The sequence below is a fragment of the Egretta garzetta genome, unplaced genomic scaffold, assembly GCF_000687185.1.
Source record: "Egretta garzetta isolate BGI_Z169 unplaced genomic scaffold, ASM68718v1 scaffold434, whole genome shotgun sequence".
In the NCBI taxonomy this organism is placed as follows: Eukaryota; Metazoa; Chordata; class Aves; order Pelecaniformes; family Ardeidae; genus Egretta; species Egretta garzetta.
Window position 1 is genome coordinate 1,759,122 of NW_009259584.1, and position 23,311 is coordinate 1,782,432.

Sequence of the window (23,311 nt, forward strand, 5' to 3'; positions counted from 1 at the left end):
AAAATTGCAAAACTGTGACTGTATATGGGATTACACTAGTTATGACTCTACTCATAAGCATTTAACATCTCATTCTCATAATTTAAACTTGTTTCTTTTTCAGTTCTTATTTTATATCGGCATTGCTTTAAAATCACCAGCAAGCTAGTTCATGTTTTAGAACCACAGGAAATAAATTGGTGATAAGGATATTCCAAAAGTTGTTGAACTTGTGCTTCTTAAATTTCTTGTATTTAATGGTTTCATCTATGTTTTCCACATCAAAATCCAAATCAAATGGATGGGACAGTTTACAGTTCTCAGAAGTATCAGAATAAAACTTCAGTAAGCTTGAAAAGACAGATCTGCTTGAAAATATTTTCAAAATATGTTATTTACGTTCAAATAGCTAGAAGTATACCTGTTCCTAAATCAAAGCTAGAGTTCCTGTAGAACCATAATCTGGTGGAGGCCAGAGTAATTAATCAGCAGGCTGAGTCTGACATTCCAGGGATAGGGGCTCTCTAGATAATTTAGATCTCTGAATTTTTCCCTGCAACAATTGCTCCATTATCATTCTTGCTCTGAGTTGACATTACTGTATGACTGAATCGTATGTGTCCTTAAAAAAAAAAAAAATTGTTAACATCTTTCCTCCAATATCTCACCAGAATAACCAAGGACACAGAGTGAAGTGCTTTCATCACAGTTGATGATGCATAGTAATAATGACTTGTCAGTACAGGAATGTGAAAAATGCATCTCATTTCAAAAGCAAAGCTTTGGAAATTACAAGAATTTTTAAAGACTTTCAGCAGTTGAAGTGCTTAAAAACTAGTAAGAAGACTTAAAATCTACTATATGTTACCAGCTCTTTCTTTGTAAATAGTCTGTTTTTTCTAGGTTTGATAGCAAGCATTTGAATTTTTGGTTTTGTAACCCTCACAAGTACCTTGATATATTGATTTGCATTCTGAACAACCCAAAGGTTAAAACACAACATCTTGAGTTCATTTGGAAAAGGGACTTTGAGAAGAAACTGTTTACATTCTAAGTTAGAGAAAGAGAAAAGAGAGAAAGAGTTGATGAAGGCTTCTCCAACAACCAAAACTTCATCAACTGAGTTCTTATCAATTTCCACATACAGACACAAGAGAATTCTTTTCCAATAATCAGATCCAGTAATATTCATCCTCAGAACCATTGAGAATCAAAAACATAAACAGCAAGGTACCCAATCACTGTTCAGCTGCCTGGCGGAAAAAGACCTGGGGATGTTGGTTGACAGCTGGCTAAATATGAGCCAGCAGTGTGCCCAGGCAGCCAAGAAGGCCAACAGCATCCTGGCCTGTATCAGGAATAGCATGGCCAGCAGGAGCAGAGAAGTGATCGTGCCCCTGTACTTCACACTGGTGAGGTCACACCTCAAGTACTGTGTTCAGTTTTGGGCCCCTCACTACAAGAAGGACATTGAGGTGCTGGAGCGTGTCCAGAGAAGGGCAACAAAGCTGGTGAGGAGTCTGGAGCGCAAGTCTTATGAGGAGCGGCTGAGGGAACTGAAGTTGTTTAGTCTGGAGAAGAGGAGGCTGAGGGGAGACCTTATTGCCCTCTACAGCTGCCTGTCAGGAAGTTGTATTGAGGTGGGTGTTGGTCTCTTCTCCCAAATAACAAGAGATAGGACAAGAGGAAATGGCCTCAAGTTGTGCCAGGGGAGGTTTAGATTAGATATTAGGAAAAATTCCTTCACTGAAAGGGTTGTCAAGCATTGGAACAGGCTGCCCGGGAAAGTGGTTGAGTCCCCATCCCTGGGGGTGTTTAAAGGATGTGTAGATGTGAGACATGGTTTAGTAGTGGACTTGGCAGCGTCAGGTTAACAATGGGACTTGATGACCTTAAAGGTCTTTTCCAACCTAAACTATTCTATGATTCTAAGACTGTATGATTCTGTAAAAAATAAAAGCTTCAGTCTCCAATGCTTAGGTGCATGTGAATGTGCATTCACTCAAAAGAAATAAAAAAGCAGGTTTTGACTAAAGAAGGTCTTACTAGGTCTTTTTAACCCCTCCACTATTACAGTATTGGTATACTGATACTGTCAGTAATAGAAATAGCACATACTTGCCAATGTTGCTAAAGTAATTCTGCACCTATTGAGTCTATAAAACATGCTAGCAGGTAATTTTAAAAGGAAATTTTCAGTTAATCTCTTCAGATGGGGAATTCCCATATGAATAAGAAGACACCTAGAACTAGATTCATTGACAGATACTCCTTCTATTGCAGTAGCATTAAGACTATTTTGTTCCCTACCAGAAAACTGAAATAAGATACAATAAATGTTATAATGATTATTCCAGTGCTAATCAGATGGTTTAAGTCTCCAACCTAAGAAAATGGACAGACAAGCAAAACAGCTGCAACAGGGCATATGGATAATGGGAACAGGCATATATCAATTCTTACATACATTCTTCCCTTTCCAAAGCCGAGTTGAAATTTAGAACTTATCTTCTTGAGGGTTGACAAAGAAATAGCAAGATAAAAAGGAATCCACATGTAGTTTTTAAGCAAAGCTTTTTCGGAAACAATAGTACTCATCATATGCATCTGTAACGGTGAGAAAGATTAAATACTAACTATCCTGAAAAGCTTAACTCACTCACCTGAGTTTACTCTTAATAAATAAAATAAAATGAAATTAAATAAAATTGTGGTTTGCCTTGTTCTGGCTCAAAAAAAAAAGTAAACCTAAATATTCACTGCCTGAACTCCTTAGGAAAGACACAGAAAAAAATATGTTACTTAGGTATGAAATAAAAAAAAATCCTAAAAATATGTCAAACTTTTAATTTTTTTTCTTTCATTTGTGACTTTTGGTAGTAGTATGCATTTTTAGGTCAAAAGGTGTAAACTCAGTCTTGCATCTCCAGCTTTCTCCACCATAGAAGGCACCTGTGCCATGTGAAAATATCTTGGTGCAGCAGATCTGAAAGGAAGCCAGTCAAGCTGCTTCTGAAGATCTCCAGGCTTGATTCCAAGTTGTAGCATGCCCTTTAGAAGTACAATTCAACAGCTCACTTAAAATACAATTGAAACCTTTCCTGAGCAGCTAAATGTTATAGTGTTTTTATCAAAGCCTGGACTGATGCACAGCTGATGACATCTCTGCCTTAGAGTCCAAAGTGGTTTAGTTGTGGCCTCCAGTTTAATGATCCAATTGCTATCTGATCATTTGAAGGATGGGAGAAGGTATTGCATTTGCATTTCCTGGTGCCTAGTGTAGAGTCTGATCAGTGGCTTCACTGCCTGTGTTTCTGATGGGAGAAAAATCTGCAGATTAAATCTAAAATATGGCTTGAGCTAAAGCAGAAACCCATAAATCAGAACAGTTTCAGCACGAGAAATGGGATACACAAACTCTGAATACCTGAAGTACATCAGAAGGGAATTTCTATAAGGAGATGGAACGAAAGCTGGGTAGAGAGTGAACTAAAAGCGTTTGATGATGTTATAACTCAGGCTGAAGGAGGAGGCATCTTCACTGGCTACACTGGAATATGTATTCCTTTGACATTCTTCACCACACTCCAAGTTGTTGCCCAAAGCATACAGTGGAAGGGAGAGCAGCAGTGCAGTGATAAATCCCCTTTGTACAACATGCCAGAGCTGCCAGACTGTGCTCAGTAAATGTGACAGGTGGAAAATTCTTCCCTCAAATCCCCCTCAAAGCCTGAACAACCAGCTCTCATTTACAGGCACAGCCCTGACTCTGAGACCAGAGGGCAGGACACCCTCCTGGTCAGGTCTAACCTAAGTGAGAAAAAGCAGTGGACATGGAGACCCAGAACTTGAGAAATGCTGATTCCACAGCTGGAAGTATAAGCCGAAAGACTTTTAGAAAATCCTTCTCTGGCAAATAAAGGCATGAAAAAAGACATGGCTTAAGCAGTAAAAGTACAAAATAGTCGGTGGTTGATTGCATTATATGTCCACAAGACTTCAGATATCTCTTCCAGGAACTGGCATTTTCTTTGACAAGTTAAATACTATGATGTGGTCCAGGAATGGCTTTAAATTGGCATAAGACTGTTCACTATTCAAAGGGGAAGATAACAAATGATGTATATCTATTATCGGTTGGGGATGTCTACTATTTATGAATGTCAATCATACTGATTCCCTCAAATCAGTATTAATATTTCAAAATACAAATGTAAATTAAAAAGGAAACGTCTCTGGAATATTCTCAGTTATGTCCAGGTGGGATGAAAATGTGAAAGAGCTGCAAGAAACATAATTCATGCAGAATTTCTATAAACAATCACATTTAAACAGTTATGTTTAAACTCTTTATCAATACTTCAGTAAAAGTCAGGTGTAGGAGAAACTAAAAAAGTCCAAAACTGATTAAATTGAATCTCATGACCCCTGTGAGTCCTTCATCTTTCATTGCTCAGAAGGAATTCTTCACTATGAGAGTGGTGAGGCACTGAACCAGGTTTCCCAGAGAAGTTGTGGATGCTCCATCCCTGGGAGTGTACAAGGCCAGGTTAGATGGGGCTTTGAACAACCTGGTTTAGTGGAAGGTGTCCCTGCCCATGGAGGGGGGTTGGAACAAGCTGATCTTTAAGGTCCCTTCCAACCCAAACCATTCTGTGATTTTATGATTTTATGAATAAGTTTCAGGATTACTGTGTTTACCATATGATATTACAAAACCTTCTACCTATATTAGACAGAATGCTATAGTGAGCTGAAGAGGACATGATGATTAAAATATTTTATTGATTTCTTGAACAGCCTGCCACACATCTTTGAGCCTCCACTGGAAAGGTCAATATAAAAATGAAAAATTAGTTATCCTTGATGGAAGAGAGATATGCCAACAAACTCTTTAATCACTCAATATCCCAAAGAAACATTGCTTCTAATATGGACAGCTTTTCCCTTTCTCTGTGTTACAGTCATGTTTGTTCTCAGATAATGAAAGAAAAAGATAAGGAATATACCTATAAAGTTAGCGTAAGTGGTTTGAGGTGAGATTCTGCAAGTAACAATTGCATGTGGAACCTGTACCCTCTAGTGTCACTTATACTGTTAATGTCTCCTAATGTGATCACATGGCTGTTCCGTAATTTTTTTCAAGCCAGTATGAATGATTAAGACAAAATCATTTTTTATTGATTATCTTCATTTAACATTAGTCCAATCCAGCACAATCATTTATTCCCCAAAGCAATAATAGCTTTATTAACTGTACTTCAACTCAGTATGTGTTCATGTTTAACAGCACTCTTTGAGGTAAGCAAATAGTAACACATAAGCTTAGCAAGTGACTGAACAATGAAACAGCAGAAAAGTTTAGGTTGGAAAGAGACCTCTGATGAAATTGTTTTATATCACTTCATAGGAACCTGGGTTTCAAAAGATATTGCTCACATCACTAGGTCTAGCACACTTTTATGAATGGCAACAACCTCAAGCAATTCCTCTGCCTTCAATATAATCAGTAACTTTCACCATTGCTGTTACTGAAAGGCTATTTTTTGGTTTTCAGATAAGGGACCTTTTTAGCATCCGGCCTAAATTTATTCATGACCAGTTCAGATACACTGATTTGTATGCAAGCTATGCCATTCAGTTTTCCTCTGCTTGGAACAGAAGGTAAGGGAAATACAGAAGAAAGTACAAACAGATCTGAAACCCAAAATCCAATACTACTCAAAAACCTCATATTTACTTGGCCCAAACCTTCATCTGAAAGCCCAATGGAAGCTGAATACTTTCTTACACCAATCTTCTTTTGAGCCCTAACCACACAACACAGACAACTTCAAAATGCAGAAGAATAATTTTATATCAAGGGCTGTGATAAAAATCTCAAGGAAGACTTTTCCTGTGGCATTTCTGCTTTGTGACAAACCAGCTCTCCCTAGTATGAAGCTGGGCATCTAAAGTCAAGATTTTTTAAAAATCTGAAATACATCTCTGAGTCTTTCCATGTTCATAAATCAGTAGATGATGTTTTTTATGTGCTAGAATACTGAATACTGGCCTGGTGAACCAAACTCTCAGATTAGCAATTTCAGCTCTTAGAACTCTTTATCTCCACTAAGAAGCAAATCTTTTCTCAAGAGAAGAATACAACATTTTAGAGATTTTTTTTTCACCCTCTCTGCTGTCCTTCCCCCTAGGATAACATATCTTGTTACTTCCATTATGATCTTCAGTACACATGCAAAAAAATCACCAAGCCTAATGATTATAATTAAACTGTTTTAATTAAGTAGTTAATTATATGAAGTATGCGTAGTAATAATAATTGAGTCACAAAATATTTTAGCTAAACAACCTGGATTAATTAATACTGACATTCAGATACTAATCTTCCAATCACTTTTTATTGGTCCTTATTCTATGATCATTTATCACAGTATAAAACTAGTCTTTCGGCTTCCATTTTCATTCAATTCTTTATGTAGTTCTTTATGTAGTTACCTATTAAATATTTAGCGTGGATGTATATTATTAAAACACTTTAAGCTAGGATAGAAAGAAAGCTAGGATAACTCTTATAAAAAAAATTATATTGATATTCTGGGTCTCATTCACTGATAGTGATATCAATTTTCTTCTGATGCAACACTTTGTCTTACCACATCATCCCCAAATTCATAACACACAATGTGGGGGTTTTTTTTTTGAAAATAATTTATCAAATCAGTTTTCATCATACTAATAAAATAATTTTTGATATCACATCTTTAAATGCTTGTATATTCTCTGTCTAGCTACACAGCATGCTCCAGATGATGTTCAAACAAATATGTCCTCATAAACTATATTGTTCTACAAATGTAAGCACACATCCAACTAGTGAAAAGATCTGCAATTAAAAAATTGTAGAATTTGAGCAGTAGAATTATGGAAACTACTTCATCTGCTTGGAAAACAATTCAGGTTTTTCTTACAACCCCATATAATTGCAAATAGCTCTGTACAAAACAGATGATAAACAGAAAACTGGAAAATTTCATATATACAACTGCAAAGGCATCTGTTAGAAGAGAGACATTTGGCTATTGTGCTAGCAGCAGACCTTGTAACTTAATTCAGCCTTATGGAATGACATTTAATACAAATATTAGTTTGGAAACCTTTCTGTCAAGCAAGGCACATTCTAGTCTTTGACAAAACATGTAAACGATGCTTTACGTATCATCAAGCTGTAAAAGCATAAGAGTAAAGATGTCATATATAAAGCTTTATGCAGCCAATCCTTAAACACTGTCAAGATAAAAATCTTGTACTAGGTGTCCATAAAAAATGGCAATGCTGGATAAAACATGTAGAATATTAAAGTCCTTAAAAAATATAAGATATTCATGCACTAACCAAGAAAGCATATTTTAAGGCCTTCTCCCATAAGAGCTATGGATTATTTCTAATCTCTTAATTTCTAGTATTTTGAAGGCAATATTCCTCTGAAGCTGACCTGGTATTAGCCATCGTTTTCAATCTCTGACGTGAAACCTTTGCACGGTAATACTGGAGGCATTAGTTGCCATAGTATTACCTGTCAGCGACCATTCAGTGTGAGTCTAACATCTTGAATCTAAACTGGTGTCTCCTTAATGCCTCAGTCTTGAATACTTGTGTTATCCAGGTGTGCAATAGTTTTACTGCAGGTCCATATGCAAAAATGGCAACGTCCTTGTCTGAGTAGAGACAACAAAAGGAGAGGCTAAGGGCCTGAGGTGACACCTTGTGAAAGTAGATGAAAGAAGGAAGAGGATTTCAAAGGGAGACGATTTAGAATAGAACAGAAGTATCTGATGAAGAATAAATCTCATCTCGAGAAATAGGGAAAGTGGGAAATGCTAGTAGAGCCACCCAGAGTTGCAGGTTGCAGCCACTGAACGTGACCAGAAACAGATGTCATAGAGAGAGGATATCGTGCACCACCATCCCAGAGCAACTGTTTAGCCTATGGTTAAAGGAGCGTGTGTCACATCCCACAGATGAGATACTGCACCAGTCTCATTGGAAACACTCCATATCTTCCAGCACTCTGAGGCTGTCGACCTAACTGCTTATCACTTGACAGTTATTTCTGCATAAGCTAGCAGAAAGAGGACTCAAAAAACATTTCTGATAATGTAAATCTAAACTAACCTAGGAAAAGAAAAAGACCTGTAAGAGATGATGAAAATAAAACTGTGTCAAAAGGAGTTCTAAAATAAAAACTTAGATGACATTCAGCTTACAGAGAGACCTTTATGTTTAGATACAGGCAGTCTGAGTGTCTAAGTTGCCAGTAAAACTTTCTGTACATCCTGTGTTATATACATGTGAACACTGGGGATTTCTTGTGACACCCTACTGCATCACAAACAACAATAGATGTCTTTATGTGTGCAACTCAGTTATGTCAAGTGGCCGGGCAACAAAAGAGCAATATAGCACATTGACTGTCATTAGATACCTGACAGATCTTGAGGACACCTATATGTACATGACATCTGATTTGAGTCTTAACTTGCAGCTGAATCCCACTCTAAATATTTCAGGTCTTAGATAAAGACTCATTATGCACATTCAGCTGGTTTTATTTACATCTCCCCTACCCCTCAACGTTATTTCTCACCCAGATACCTAAAAATACAGCACAGAAATATTAAGGACTTTCCTCAAACACAGAAGTGTTTACTAAAATAGAAAGGTGGAGAAAGCAATCTTTTCTCTCTCTAGTTCACCAACATATTCCCTTTCTGGTCTAGTGAAAGAGGAAAGCCTCCTAGTTTTTTTCCCCTATGTTTGGTGAAGACCATTCAGCCTTAGTCAATAACCTCTCATCATTTTTTCTTGAGAACAAATTCTGTGATTATTGGTGACATGGTAACACAACCTTTGCTTGTATTCTGGATAGTCAGAAGTTTCCAGAGATCAAAAAACCACTTTTTTGAATTCCTATTTCCTCGAGGTTTTTTTCCCTGTGCAAGGAATGTGAGGCAATCCAACTTTAAAGCATAAACAGAGCGTGGTCCTTCCACACTTAGGAATGCTTTATACTTTTTAGAGAGTTAACAGTCTTTTCACCACTTATTTGTTTATTATCTTTGCTTATCCTACAACTAAACAGGGATTCAGACACATCTTGTGATACTTAGGTATCTTGTGAGAGCTACAATATCATTCTACTTGGGAGGCATATTGAAAGTTTGAGAACAAAATAAATCACAGAATGAAAATGAGGCTGTACAGTGAATTGCCTCAAATCTTCCTTGATAGAAAGCACAAAGTATAAACTGGGTTTTCAAATAAAATTTACAAATATCTTATGCAAAATAATGTTTTTCTTTGTCTAGTGTATACCATATTGAAAATGTAAACACTGTAACTAGGAAACTAAAATGCAGTCCAAAGTGACTATTGATAAGTATGTGCTGAAAAGCCACTTCACGTTCATTTTCTTTCCTACAGTTAGAGAGGGAGAGAAAAGAAGCACACACATGCCTGCAGTTTCAACCACACATCGAAATTTTGTGCCAGGATGTCTAGACAGTTCATATTCCCAGCAAAGGTGTACTGCACTAAAGGTAACACAGGACTAGATACTCTGAAATGAAACTTTTTTTCAGATCACCCTTGCTGGAGGCAAGACTTGACTTAATAGTAAAGTAAAAACACTTGATATTTCTAAGAATGCTCTGTACTGCAGCATTATTTCTCTACTTTTAGATGTGTGACAGAAAAGTAACAATTACACTCAAGTGACAGTAATTGATTAGGTAGTTCCTGGAATGCAAAGCAGGGTGAGAATTTTCATGTTCTCAGTTCACTCAGGCAGAGACAGGCTTTGTGCATTCAAGATGTAATGCATAGGGAAAGGCCTGAGCTAATAATACCAGTATCACTGATAGTCCTGGGAAAGCTTAGACTTGGTAAAAGTCTTCTTACTTAGTTCTCCCAGTAGGGAGAAAATATAAGAGCAGAGCTCTTTAACAGGGTTCTCCTTTATAAATCTAGTATCAGGAATTCCTCTCACATTTTTGGGAACAATTTGCCTTTGGTTAGAAAAGCTGTACCCATACCCCAGCTATGCACTGCCAAAAGGAATCACCAGTTTATATCATGAACCTATAAATACTTGCCCTCACCAGCTGCTCAGAGACTCACTTCAAACTGCCAGCACTGAAAATTCATTTCCCCTGACCTGATACCTGTTTGGATGTCTGTTCTGTGACATGTTTCTCAGAAACCTGTCTGGGTAGGCCCAAGGGCTAAGAAAAGTTTTTGGAGATGTTAAACTGTTCTGCAAAACAAAAAAACCAAGTGCTGATAGTGCCCTATCTCCAAGGACCTTAGATGACATTAATCAGGCTCTGTTGTCCAATTTCCAGAGTTGTAATCAGTTCTCGGCTCAACCCGGGCTCTGCTGTGACTTCTGATCCAGTCTTTCAGTTTTATTTGACATTCAAGGTATTAGGCGTGGGAACAAGTGGAAACATTTTATTGTTTTGAGATAAAATTATAACAAATATTGAAACACTTCTCCAAATTATCTGTGTGTTTGTACGAATATTGCAGTCAGTTATGGATAGAAATATATCCTAAATCCCCAGAGAATGCTCAAAAACCCATTATTTTTAACTCCAATGTATCTTTAAAATTATAACCAATTCTAAATTTTGGTAATTGTTTTGCAAATTAGGGTAGTATAAGTAAATGGGAATTTTTTTTTTAGCAAATGTGAACGTTGTTTTCATCTTTAAAACCATCATACAATCAGGTAAGGCTAGAGCTCAAAACCAAAGGAGATAAATCAGAGTCCTAGCTACAAACAAACAGAAAGAAGAATCTGAAGAAAGAAATAGGTGGACCAAGGGCAGATATTTCCAATTAAATTGATAAAATACATTGATTATAATTGCACTGACTTGGAATTTAGCTGGGGAAAGCTTCATAGGAATGAAAAATGCAACATGAAAATCCTGGCAATATATTTTGCCTCCTTCACTGTAAATAAAAAGATAGTTTCCTTTATAACAGCTGCACAGTATATGTAAAAGTTGTATTCAAGTCACCTGTATGCATGACTACTATTAACTTTGTGTCCAGCTACTAAGTCAGTCTTCTTATTCTACAGTATTTCCACTATTCTTCTGAAAGGTATGGAGAAATTGTATCTTGTATCAGAAAGGAGAGATAAAAAATTAAACACGTCAATTTATTATTTTAAAAAGTCTAGGCTATAACCATGAACTTTTATTTTCATACTATGCTATAGGTGAAAATGAAAGTTGCTACTTGCATGGAATTTCATACTAGATATATCTGAGAGTCTGTTTCTGTTCAGGTACTAATTAAGAAAAAAAAGAGTTTTACAACCTGCTGTATGTGATTAAGGTGATTACTTAGTTATATTCTATCTTCCAAAAGTTTAGGGACGTATCAGAAATTGTAAGTACTCTTTATAGGCTTGGGTTTTTGTTATGGTTTATTTTGGTTGGGTTTTGTTTGTTTGTTTGTTTCTCCAGAACTGGTTTTAAAGCGCTTTAGAAATTCTACTTTATTTGTTTCACATCTTGTTCTCTCAGACAATTGTCAATGCTGGCACTTCAAAGGAAGATGTAAATGTTTTGTTATTCAATTAGTTGTGCATAAGGAGATATTTTTTTCCTCTTTTCAGTAGGAGACCACATTATGCACTGAAGCATAAGATGTGATTGTTCTTGTAATTAGACATTACTTAGAAAAAATGACAAGGTCATTTCTATTTATGTGTCTGTAAATTTTTATAAATCTTATTATATCTGCAAAAGAGTGATATAAGCAATATCCTTTAGTCTTTAGAGTACACTCTAAATTTTTGGGTAATATTTCAAATGAAAAGATTTTTGCAAATCTGATTTCCTGACTATTCTCTTCCTTTGTCTTTATTTATTTTATTTTTGGCTATGTTGCTGAAGTCTACAAATTTATTTATTTATTTTCTTTTTGTGAATTAGGCATTTGTCCTAAAATGATTCAAAAACCAATCTGGAAAAAAACCAAACCAAACCAACTAACCAACAAACCAAAAAAATGTAGCAAGGCTGTATTTAATGCTTACTCATAAAAGACCAGGAAAATGTATTAGTAATGAGTTAAGAAACTCTGCTGGTGATAGGAAGTTATTCAGGGTGATGTGAGCTAGGAATAACTATGAATAATAGGAAAAATATTTTGTGAAAATGAAGTTGCTTAAAGAGGCAGTATCCAGTGCTTGTTATGCCCTGGGCAGCCTTCCTGAGATCAGCCACCATGGCAGGGCAGTGGACTTTCCTATAATCCCTGTAACATAGCTGCTAGTCCCAAGCAAGTGTGTCAAGTTTCTTACACAACTACAGTGGAGGTTTACAGTCACAGTTAAGCAAATGGATTGCATCGTGAGTGACTGGCAATGAAATGCAATGTTAACTGAGTTACACAGAACAACACAACCCGTCTTCACATATGGGTGATGAGCTACAATCACTATCACTACTAAGGAATGACACAGTAGAGAACTGCAGATAGCTCCAGGAACACATCAGCCCAGTGCTCAAAAAGAGCAAAGCAAGTAAAACTTTTGGATTTATCAGGAAAGAGAGCAAAGAGAAAAATAATCCTTTTGCTATGGTATCATTCCACTGTTCACTCATTTCCTAAATGCTCTAGAAAGACCCGATTTTATAATCTCAAAATATTATAGCAGATTTTTTTTAAGTTAAGAAAGGAAAACATATGGAATAGTTTCCATGTAAGAAATAAGTTGGAACTCCTTCAGCGTGTAACATTGCTTAAGGATGACTGCATTGAGATCAATACGGAGTAGGTGGGTTTGACTGTTGTTCACCACCATTTTCAGTAAAACACAGTATTAAACACAGGACAGGGTGAAAATGGAGTTGCTTTCTCAGCAAGTGATAGACCTATACAACTTACTGCCAAAACTGAGGAGGGGGCTAAACTTTTGAACATGTTCCTGGGGAAACCAGACTCTCTACAGAAGGCAAATACATTAAGGTTTACTACATATGCAAAACTACATGCGGTTCAAAAGGTCTCCTATAAGGAAATATTAGGAACATTAGGAAGAAGTATCATATATGTCTTTCCTTTTTTGGTTCTTGCTCAGCATCTCATTGATGGGGTTGGAGACAGGATATCAAGTGATATGGACCTTGATGCAATCTCCTGGGAATATTCCTATGTTCTTAAAGACACGTGGAACACTTCACTGAATCTCTTTTAATTTGTTGGAAATAACAACTGTCTTCTCCACAAAACTGAATTCAACAGCCACCAGTTCTCTTGTGTCTGGGAATAAATTTTCTCCATTGTAGCCTGGTAATCTGATCAGGCAGCGCTTTGCAGCTGTTGTATTCCCAGACAAACGGTAGGGAGACATGAGCAGAAACTCCGATGGCAGGATCTGCCATTTTTATAGCCAGTACCAACACTTCAGGAGGGAAGAGAGGGAAAGGAGAGAGAGAACAAGCAAATTTGGAGAACATGGAAGTTGTTGTCAAATCCATGATGTCTTTTTTGTAAAAAAAGTATAAAATATGACTCATGCCAATGGTCTCACATTTTGTGGGCACAGTCAGACAGTATCTTAATCTGCAAACATTCTTGGGGGGATCATATAACCTCCTTTGAAATTATGGTTGGTACATGAAGAAGAAGAGGACATGAGGCCTCCTGGAAAGGCCATGACTTCAAAAGCTTTTAACTCCCTTCAACTGGGAAAAACATATAGAAAATACCTGTCACTGCATCCTTGAAATGTAATGGAGACAAAGGGTGGCTAAGTGTGAGGAAAATATACTCCCTGACATGCAATCCTGCCAGCTTGCCAGGTCCATTGGAAGGTCAAAGTTATTTCAGAGGAAACAAGGCTGGAATTGCAGCTTCTCGAGGTTCAGTGTGGCCAAGGGCTGTTCCTGGGCTGATGTGCATACAGGCAGCCCCTTATGTGGACAGAGTCTGACTTGAGAATCTGGCCACACTGCAGAGACACAGAAACAGCCATAAATAGCACTGTTAGAACAAAACGGCCTTTGTTTCTTCCTGTGCACAGTACCGTTGCAGGACATGAGCAAAACCTGATATTCCCCCATACATCACTATTCATAGAGTGAAGAGCTGATAAAAAGCCTAAAATGATGTTTAGTGTTTTTCAGGTGCAGCATTTTAAGTGGTTCTCAGTGGCTTTCCACTTTAGCACCGCTGTTGCTAAGCAGCATCACGAGGACAGTCTACAGCACGCTGTCAGTCTACAGAAAATTACAATGCTTACTTTCAGAATTATTTTTTCTAGTTGTCCAGGGCTCACTTTCAGCCTTTAAGTATTACTGCATCTTTGTCTGGAAGAAAAAAACCCTGGAATGTATTTTTTTTTAATGTTTAGAACTTCAAAGAGTTTATATAGAGTAAGGGGACAATTCTGAACAGTTGAAGTCTCTGCCACCAATAGTAACATTTAATAACTCTATTCTATTTAGTCCTCACACTGTATCTATTGCCATAGCACCCTTTGAGCTAAAATAACAAGCACAGGCCACCTTAGCATACTTGTGTTACACAGTGATATTGCTCATAAGACTCAGAAGGATCTCCCTTGCATTGCAATGCGTGCGTTGCAATGAATTCTGATTTTAGAAAAAGACATTAAAAAGGAATTGTATCAGAGTTTTTTTATGTGGCTCATTCAATTTGCAGAATACCAACTGTAGACTGGTATGTCATAAAAATTACAAAGTAAGATCTTCAAACTGCGAGGAAGAATATGGAATAACCAAACTTCATTTGTGTGAGGAGAAGGGGAGGAAAACATTATGACAGTTACTATTCACTGTGCTATTTTGAGTGCCTAAAATGAAGGAAATATTCCTTACAAGTCCAGAGAAAAGGAAACACACGTCCAAATACAGCAGAGGAAGCATATTAACCAGCAAGAAAAATATGCATCAGTATCAATTCTACATTGTTATGTTATAAGAATAGACCTCAAAATCTATGAATCTCTCAGAGAGAAAACTTTTCAACTTTCTTAGCAAATATTATCTCTAGCTGGAGACAAGAAAGGAACAGATCTCTGCTGCATTATGTTCTTCATCCTCAGAAACTTTACAAAATTTGAGCAATGGATATAAGTCTTTAACTCTTGGTTAAAAACTTCCTTGATTCTGCATATAGGCAGAGAAGTCTAGGAGTCCAGATCTTTGCAGCTGATCATCACGGTAATTCTGGCTGGCTCTAGTTTATAAAGGTACACCACGGAGCATTTTTCACAGCCTCCAGCATGCATTTCGCCACCGTTCAGAACATTTTTGTAGGCAGGAGTAGATTTCATACTCAAGTTTCTAAGCCCACATTTCAAGCAATGATCCAAATAGATATCACTGCTAAATAGTAGCTGTAACTTGGAATCCTCAGTGGCTACTGTAAACTCCTATCCAGGAAAAGTGAAAACTGTTGATATAGAAAAGATGGTTCTCTATAAGGATGAATTTAGACCATTATCTCAAAGTGCTGTGAAGCTATAAACTAAGTACATCTTCAATGAGCTACACCAAGAAATCAGTCTCTGGTGGATTTTTCCTGAGATTTTAGTAGATTTTTTATCATATAGATCATAAAAGTGTTTTGGAACATCCTTTACTATTAAAACCAATGCTTTTAAAGTTTCTAACATTGTCACAGGGACTTGCATCTACCATTAAGAGGACAGAGTCTGAAAACACCAAAAATAAAGAACCAGAAATCTCAGCTAGTGTTCCTCTTGGGGTAACGTTCATATAAAGCTGAACTTTAAAATACCAATCTCATTTGCAATAAATTTCCATGACTGTTTTGACAGAAGTAGGAAGCCAATACTACATACTGTAACTGGCAACTTATCAGGGATATATCTGGAAAACACTGCCCATATCTTTCCTGCTTATCTTGAGTACAAAGTACATTGTAATTTCTTAGGTTTGTTGTAGTCTCATCAGTGCTATCTCCCAGTGCCTGAGCACTGCTTAATGATATCCTAAAGGGGAAGGCTACTCATTAGCAGCAGTAACAAAGCAAAGCAGCTCACATAAATTAATGATCCATTCTCCCGGTAGTCCTTGACATTGGGAAATATTAACTTTGTTTTATTGATCAGAAAGACAGAGAAGTGAGATAAAATGACTTGCCGCAGCCGTGCAGGAAATTTGTAGTAGGCCCAGGAACAAAATGCATCTCCTAAATTCCACTTTGGGGGTTTAAATTTCAGTAGCTCTGGTGATAAATGTGGAAGGAGGAAAAGAAATTTGTCCTGTTCTGTCAGAAAGAGTTTCTCCTTCATCATTTGTGTCCAGGCAAATATTAGTAATGAACAGCATCGGTACTTTCAGGAGCACCTCTTCCCTTGGGGTTATTGGGACCCATCCCCATCAGAACTTAATTATTTTTAGTAAATTTTTTTTTAAGTCTTATTTCCCTTGTACAGTAAGTGAGGATGGTGCAAATAATTGCACCAAAGCTGGCACCACACCACATGGAAAGAAGATGGATGTAGTGCCTAAACAGTATCAGTAGTAATTCCCGCTAGCCAAAAAGCATTAAAGCCTGCTGGCCTTATTGCAATCTATCTGTATTGGCTTTGTCCCATTCTTAGTTCTTTACTTTACAGTAACTGTATTATACAACTATTAATAAATAAATCCCACTGAATTAAGCAGGATATTGTCTAAGCATACATGGCTGGACAATAAGTCTTGCAGATTTACAAGTGTTGACTCAGTACCCATAGAATTATTTCATTAAATAATTTTATTAGAATCTTAAAGAGCTACTTAGAAGCACATTGGTTTCAAAGTGTCTTTAGCAAGTTATGTATTCTGTTTCTCTTTTGAAAGAGAGACAAAGAAATGAAAGTAATGCTGCTCTTCATTCTTTCCAGACTTACATAGACTGTCCATAGCAGGAACATACCTGTTGGAGGCAGCATTGTGGGTTCTGCTGGTAAAAACTCCTGGGATGGTAAGCACTCCTGGGAAAATGTGAGGTCATCAAGTGCTATGCCATCTTTGGGACCTGTTCCAGCTATCCCTTCAAAGACAACTTGGAAATCTTCTTCTCCATCTCCAGCCAGGATCAGTGCCTTGCGCTGCCAGAAATTTCCCTGGTTTCCAGTAAGATTAAGGAGAATTCTTTCATGGTTTGCCGTAGTCCTCTGGTAAACAATCAATGATCCAATGTGAGCTCCATACATATGGTGATAGAAGAGTATCTGTAAGCAAGAACAATAGCATCAAGTATACAAAAGGTGACTTCAGACACATTCTGCTGTTGTATTTACCCTAATTATTAAATTGAGCATCATTAGTAGCATTCAGAATAGCCCTTAATCTTACTGATTCAAAACCAATTTAATTAAAACACACACAAAAAGACTTACTATTGAAAATTTTTGAACTATTCCATAAGCCAATCTTTGAAGCCAGCATTACAAAACTGTGACAGCTGATCTTGCATCCCTTTGAATAATTCTTGCATGTAAATGTAAAAGAATGAAAACACTTGATAAGGAAACAGAGAAATGGAGCAGTGCCATTTCCAATATGGGAAGTAACTTCAGTTTACTGAACACTTTTCTGGTTATAAATGTGTTTGTGCTAGATTAGAGACTGTGTAATTAGAAAATCTTCTCTAATCTACTATGGGAGCAAAACTTCTACAAGTACTGCAGAAATACAAAACAATAGCTAAAATAAAACACAAGAGATCCTTGGATTAGAAAACAGTGTTGTTTGTTTGTTTGTTTTTTTACTAAAATGGGGAAAACAGACTATGAAGTACAAAAGTAAGATCAAGTACATACAGAACATAAAAAAAAAATCACTGTGAAGTGTTGTCACCATTAACTTGCTCTCTCAGTTATTTTCTATTCAAGAGCAACAAAGGAATACTTGCACTTGATCAAATTAAAAATTAATTAGTTCAGTATATTCCTTCTGACAAAGATCAGAATATTTCCAAGAATTAGGTAGGGCTCTAAAAGAAGGCAATTCATGCTATAATACGTGAGAGCATGTCTATAGCTCAAATTTCTTCCTAGTATAATGCATAAGCCCTAAAGAATTAGAACTCTATCTTATTTATTATTGCTATAAAAACATAATAGCAAATATTATGATACCCATGTAAATGTAAAGTCACGTCCCTTTGTGTTACCTGGTGCTATAGGATTTCAGAGGCTTCTGCAGTCTATTGCATTGCATGAATACACTAATTTTTTTTGAAAAAAAAAACCCTGCATTTCTGTTTAATTGATTTTCTCTATTAATTAGTAAAGCCACCAAGGGCTTTGTGTTACTATTCTTTTAAAAGTTTTACTGTGTTCACTTTCAGAATATCTTCTGTGCAGTGAAGTAGTCAAATATAATTTTTATAAGTCAGTTTTCTTGCATGGAAATATTTCTATTCACCTGCTCATTGCCTGTCCTGCAACTACTCTGCTTCTCCTGAAATCCTTCTTTAAATGGGGTTTGTCTATTCAATATATGTGTATACCTTTAAACTATATAGTGATTTTCACATTTTTAGGATTAATCTCTATTTATTTTTACTACTGCTGAATTTTGATTGATTTTATGACTGTCATTAAATTCTGAGAAGATATATTCATGAGCTGCCCACCACACTGCTCCTGATGGGCCACAGTTCTTTTCAAAACTGAAAACCCCAGCCCCCAGCATTACTTTCTGGACTTTACATTTATTTATAATGCCCTTACCTCAATTACACTGAATAATTTTATATATTGGAGTCAACATACTGGTCTTCTATTACATCATTTCTAGATCTCTCATATAGTAGTAATGTCATCTTGATTACAGATATGCACAAATTTAATTTTAAGCATGTATCCAAGTCCTTTCAGGGCTGGGGCCCCACTTTACTCAGGCTTGAAATATAATGCATGTGAAATATTCATTCCAATACTTAATTTGCTCTGCATCAGAACTTAGGCTAGCTCTCTAGTCTTAGTTCTCCAAGGTTCTCTGGATGCCTTATTCATCAGTTGGCTACTTAATCTTTTCAGGTATATCCTGAAGAATTTATCATAGATTTTTGAAAACTAGATGAATTATAACAGCTGGTTCTGTTTGTAACAAATTTTCTGATATGGAGTTAAACTTGAAAAGGTTACAATGCAAAAATATACAGAAAAAAGAATACTTGCAAAAACAAACAGCCCCCCCTTCTACCATGCACACCATAAAGTAATTGCTGATATTAATGATATCTTTCATATTTTTTATTAAAATTATTTGAGTTCATTCTTAAATTCCCTCAGAATCACAATGTATGCCATATACTTTTGGTTATTTATTACAACTAATTTTAAGACTTTGTTCCAACATCATCTCTTTTGGCACCATGATCTGCAAGAATGCTGCTTCAACATTGGTTCTAAGGACCAGCTCTCAGGCTAGTATCTCTACGCAATGTCCTGCAGTGAATACTAAACCAAAGAAAGTATTTGAGGGTTTTTTGAAGTATTTTCAACACAATTTCTTTATTATTGCACAATAGTATATATAGATTTCCTGGTTTTCTTATGGGTTGACATTTCCAGATAGTGTAGTTCTTTATCATGGATATTTTGATGCAGAATTATCGCTTTTCTTTCCCTGATTTATTTTGGGATAGTCTCACTTTCTGTCTACTAGACTGTTTCCCTTGAATTTCTATCCTTTTTGAAGATGCAGCTTGGTTTGTGAAAGTCTTCTCTACAAACAAACAATTTTTTTCATGTATGTTCCTTTATACTTGTTGATATATATTTGTTTTCTCTGTATAAAACTCTTGTCCCACATATGTTAATGTACATTTTCCACAGATGTGAATGGGCCTAAGATCCCAAACTAAGTCTGCTGTAACAGATGATGTAGCATTTGCTATTCCAATAACTCATAGAAAGGAGTAAAATACTTTAAGGGACTGTCTGATCTCCTGAGATGAAGCTCTGGGTCTTGAAATACATTTTTCATTCATACAATTCCCTTTACCAGAAATTTCACTTCCCTTGGTCAATTGCTTAAATGAAAGTTTCAGAACTGGTCAGAGCCTTCAAAAAGCATGACAAAATGGCGTAAATATGACTGACTGTTTCAGGCCATACCATGGATGTAGAAGTTTTGTCTGTAGAAGGTGCATAGACCTGCTGCTTTTTGTAAATGACTTTCGGTATGACAAAAGTAATAGTTTCTAATAGTTATGTTTCAAGCATTTCATTGCATTTGATGTGTGACATGTCATAAATATTCAGATCTGAACCTGTCATTCTCAGTTATTCTGCATTTCTTTGCATATATGTTTTGTTCTTCATAGATAGAAGTTAAATAGTGGAAAAGTTATTTTTAAAGCATAAAATGAGATAAGGTTGAGAAAGAGATATTTTCAAATATGATGCCAGAGAAAGAATCAAACATCTCCAAGCTCATGTGAGCAGAATTTTTTTTTAATATACACATTTTAGGCAATATAGAAAATTAACTTAGAAAACATGAGATCATGACTCAAATTTTGAAGTTATTTTAAAATGGGTAGATTAACTTTTTGCTACTGACATATTAAAATTAGTCAAATATTGTTTGGATCATAAAATCAAGCCATTTATGTTTAATACTTCCTGGCTTTCTTATCTATAAAGAGTTTGTTTGAAAACTCCCAAAACTTTTCAAACAGCCAGAAGAATTTCAATCAAATGAACCATTTAGAAATGTCAAGCATAAGTAGAATTTTTTCCAAGTTTCAGACAAACTCTTTACAGCTTTTGGTTTTCCTCATGAGTAGTGAGTACGAGATAAATGGAACTAGAAGTATATGACCAGACATTTTGAACAGAGATGTCATCTGTATATACAGTAAAATTGTTTAGGACTATTTCAGTCTAAGATGACCTTCATTTGATGAACATAGTGTGGTGATCACACAAACAGTTCAATTCGAAGGCTTTTTAAAAAGCAACTCCTCTTCACCAAGATTATCCTCTTGAGGGTGCTAGTTATTAGATAGACATATAAAGGTGAACTTGCAAAATGAGACCACTAAGGACAAAAACCTAATGTAAAATGACTACAATATCTTGTATCTACAGGCAGAAACTCAATAAAAGTGTACATCTTGCATAAATATAAAGACAGTGATATCATCTCTCAGGCAAGTTATTAGTCCAGTATCTCCAACAAGCAGATGGAGTAAGATTTCCAAGTATGGCATCAGTAGCATAGATGCTCCAAATGCTGGAGAGCAAAGTGGCTATTTTATGGCCAGATCATTAAAGAGCTTTTGAGCACATTTAACTGGGTAAAGCTAGATAGCCAACAAACATTCCTGTTGCCAAGTTAGACAGTTCTTCATGTGTTAATAGCAAAATAATTAGCAAAATAATAGCCTGAATGTTGTTTTTACACACAGCAATTCCAAAATTACCCTAGATTTGACGCTGGCATATGACTCAGACCACTCTGCATTTTTTCACACTTCCTTTTAACTCTAATAATTCAAAGAATGGAGTAAAATAGTTTTAGGGACTGTCTGATCCAATAGGATGAAGTTCTGGGTCTTAATTAACTATTTGAGAGATTGATTCCTTCATGTGCTGATTTCAGCTGGGGTAGAGTTAATTTTCGTCATAGTAGCTAGTATGGGGCTATGTTTTGGATCTGTGCTGAAAACAGTGGTGATAATACAGGGATGTTTTCATTATCTCCAAGCAGTACTTACAGAGTCAAGGCCTTTTCTCTCACCCCACCCCACCAGGGAGTAGGCTGGCGGTGCACAAGAAGCTGGGAGGGGGCACAGCTGGGACAGCTGACCCCAACTGACCAAAGGGATATCCCACACCATATGACATCATGCTCAGCGTATAAAGCTAGGAGAAGAAGAAGGAAGGGGTGAACGTTCAGAGTGGTGGTGTTTCTCTTCCCTGCCCATGGGAAGCAGGGAATAAATTCCTTGTTTTACTTTGCTAATGTGTGCGGGTTTTGCTTTACCTATTAAACTGTCTTTATCTCAACCCAAGTTTTCTCACTTTTACTCTTCTGATTCTTTCCCCCACCTCATTGGCAGAGGATGAGTAAGCAGCTGGGCAGTGCTTGGCTGCCGGCTGGGGTTAAACCATGACACTTCATCTCAAATCAAATGTTGAAATAACTTTATATATGAATACCTCTTTTTTCTCTTCAGTTGGTCTTTTTTTTTTTTTCCAGATCAATTCTTCAATTCTGGAAATCCATTCCCAAATTTACCCTGAAAATGTTAAATCATTCCTGCCATGCTAATTTTCTAAAGTCTTTATAAATTTTCCTTTGCTAATTTTCCAAAGGTTAAAAGTATCATTTTTCCTCCCACAGCAACACCATTTATACACAATATTCCTCTTCACATAAATAATATATATTGATATTTTGTTAGCTCTATTTTCAACTACTATTTTATTAGTTATTAGATTTATCGGCAACTATTAATGTTTAAACTTCCACTTTGTGTTTGACACAGATGTTAAAACTGAAATAACGCTCATTTTTTCCTTGACACTTAAAGACTATGAAAATTCAAAAAATACCATTTCAAAGTAACGCATAGTTCAACTTTCTGGAAAATTCACTTTTTCAGCATGTTGTTCCTGCAGCAGGTTCTGATAGATGCGTTCTGAAAGATGTCTTATGAAACTAGAAGCTACCATTTTAGCAAAGACTGCAAAAGAAGTATCAAAACTGGAAACCTTTTTAATCCAGGTTTGCAGATAAATGTTCGACCTCAAGTCACTGCAATGTGCCATAGTGTTTTGGAAAATAAAGGTTTACTTTTCTCCATTCTCTAGAGGAGAGACAGTGACAAAGCCTTCTGTCACGCATCCTTCCATTTGCAGCTGTGCTCTTTGAAAGCCAATAGTTACTGTATTTGTACACATTTTCTCCATAAAATCGCAAAGCATTACGTAGTTGTATGCTACTTATGACGGGTGTTGCATAAGTGTATTCTAAATCAGAGACTGAATTCACTGTTAACTTCATCTGAATCTCCCAGATTACTTATTTACTTACAGAAATCATTCTTCTCCTGCAACAAAATACATGTTTTCTTATGATTTCAAAGAAATAAGACCAGGCCCTGACTCTTCTACAACATCCTTCGTTTTTTTCAAGAAATATTTCAGTGATCATCTTTATTCATTTTAGGAGTATTATCTTGGTGCAATCTAGAAATCAAATTCTGAATTCCTGTTAGCACCACACCCCCACATACCTCGCAGTTT

The 23,311-nt window shown here is 36.3% G+C and overlaps 1 protein-coding gene across 1 annotated transcript in view; it reads right to left on the reverse strand.

The window, feature by feature from the left end:
* Positions 1–23,311, reverse strand: part of MALRD1 (MAM and LDL receptor class A domain containing 1) — a 276,978-nt gene that overhangs the window by 140,297 nt on the left and 113,370 nt on the right. The window contains exons 24-25 of the mRNA XM_009637718.1: positions 23,302–23,311; positions 16,975–17,272 (exon numbers count right to left, since the gene is read on the reverse strand). The exon at positions 23,302–23,311 is cut by the window's right edge and continues 238 nt beyond it. Of these exons, the coding sequence (XP_009636013.1) occupies positions 16,975–17,272; positions 23,302–23,311 (308 nt within the window). The remainder of the gene's footprint in view (positions 1–16,974; positions 17,273–23,301) is intronic.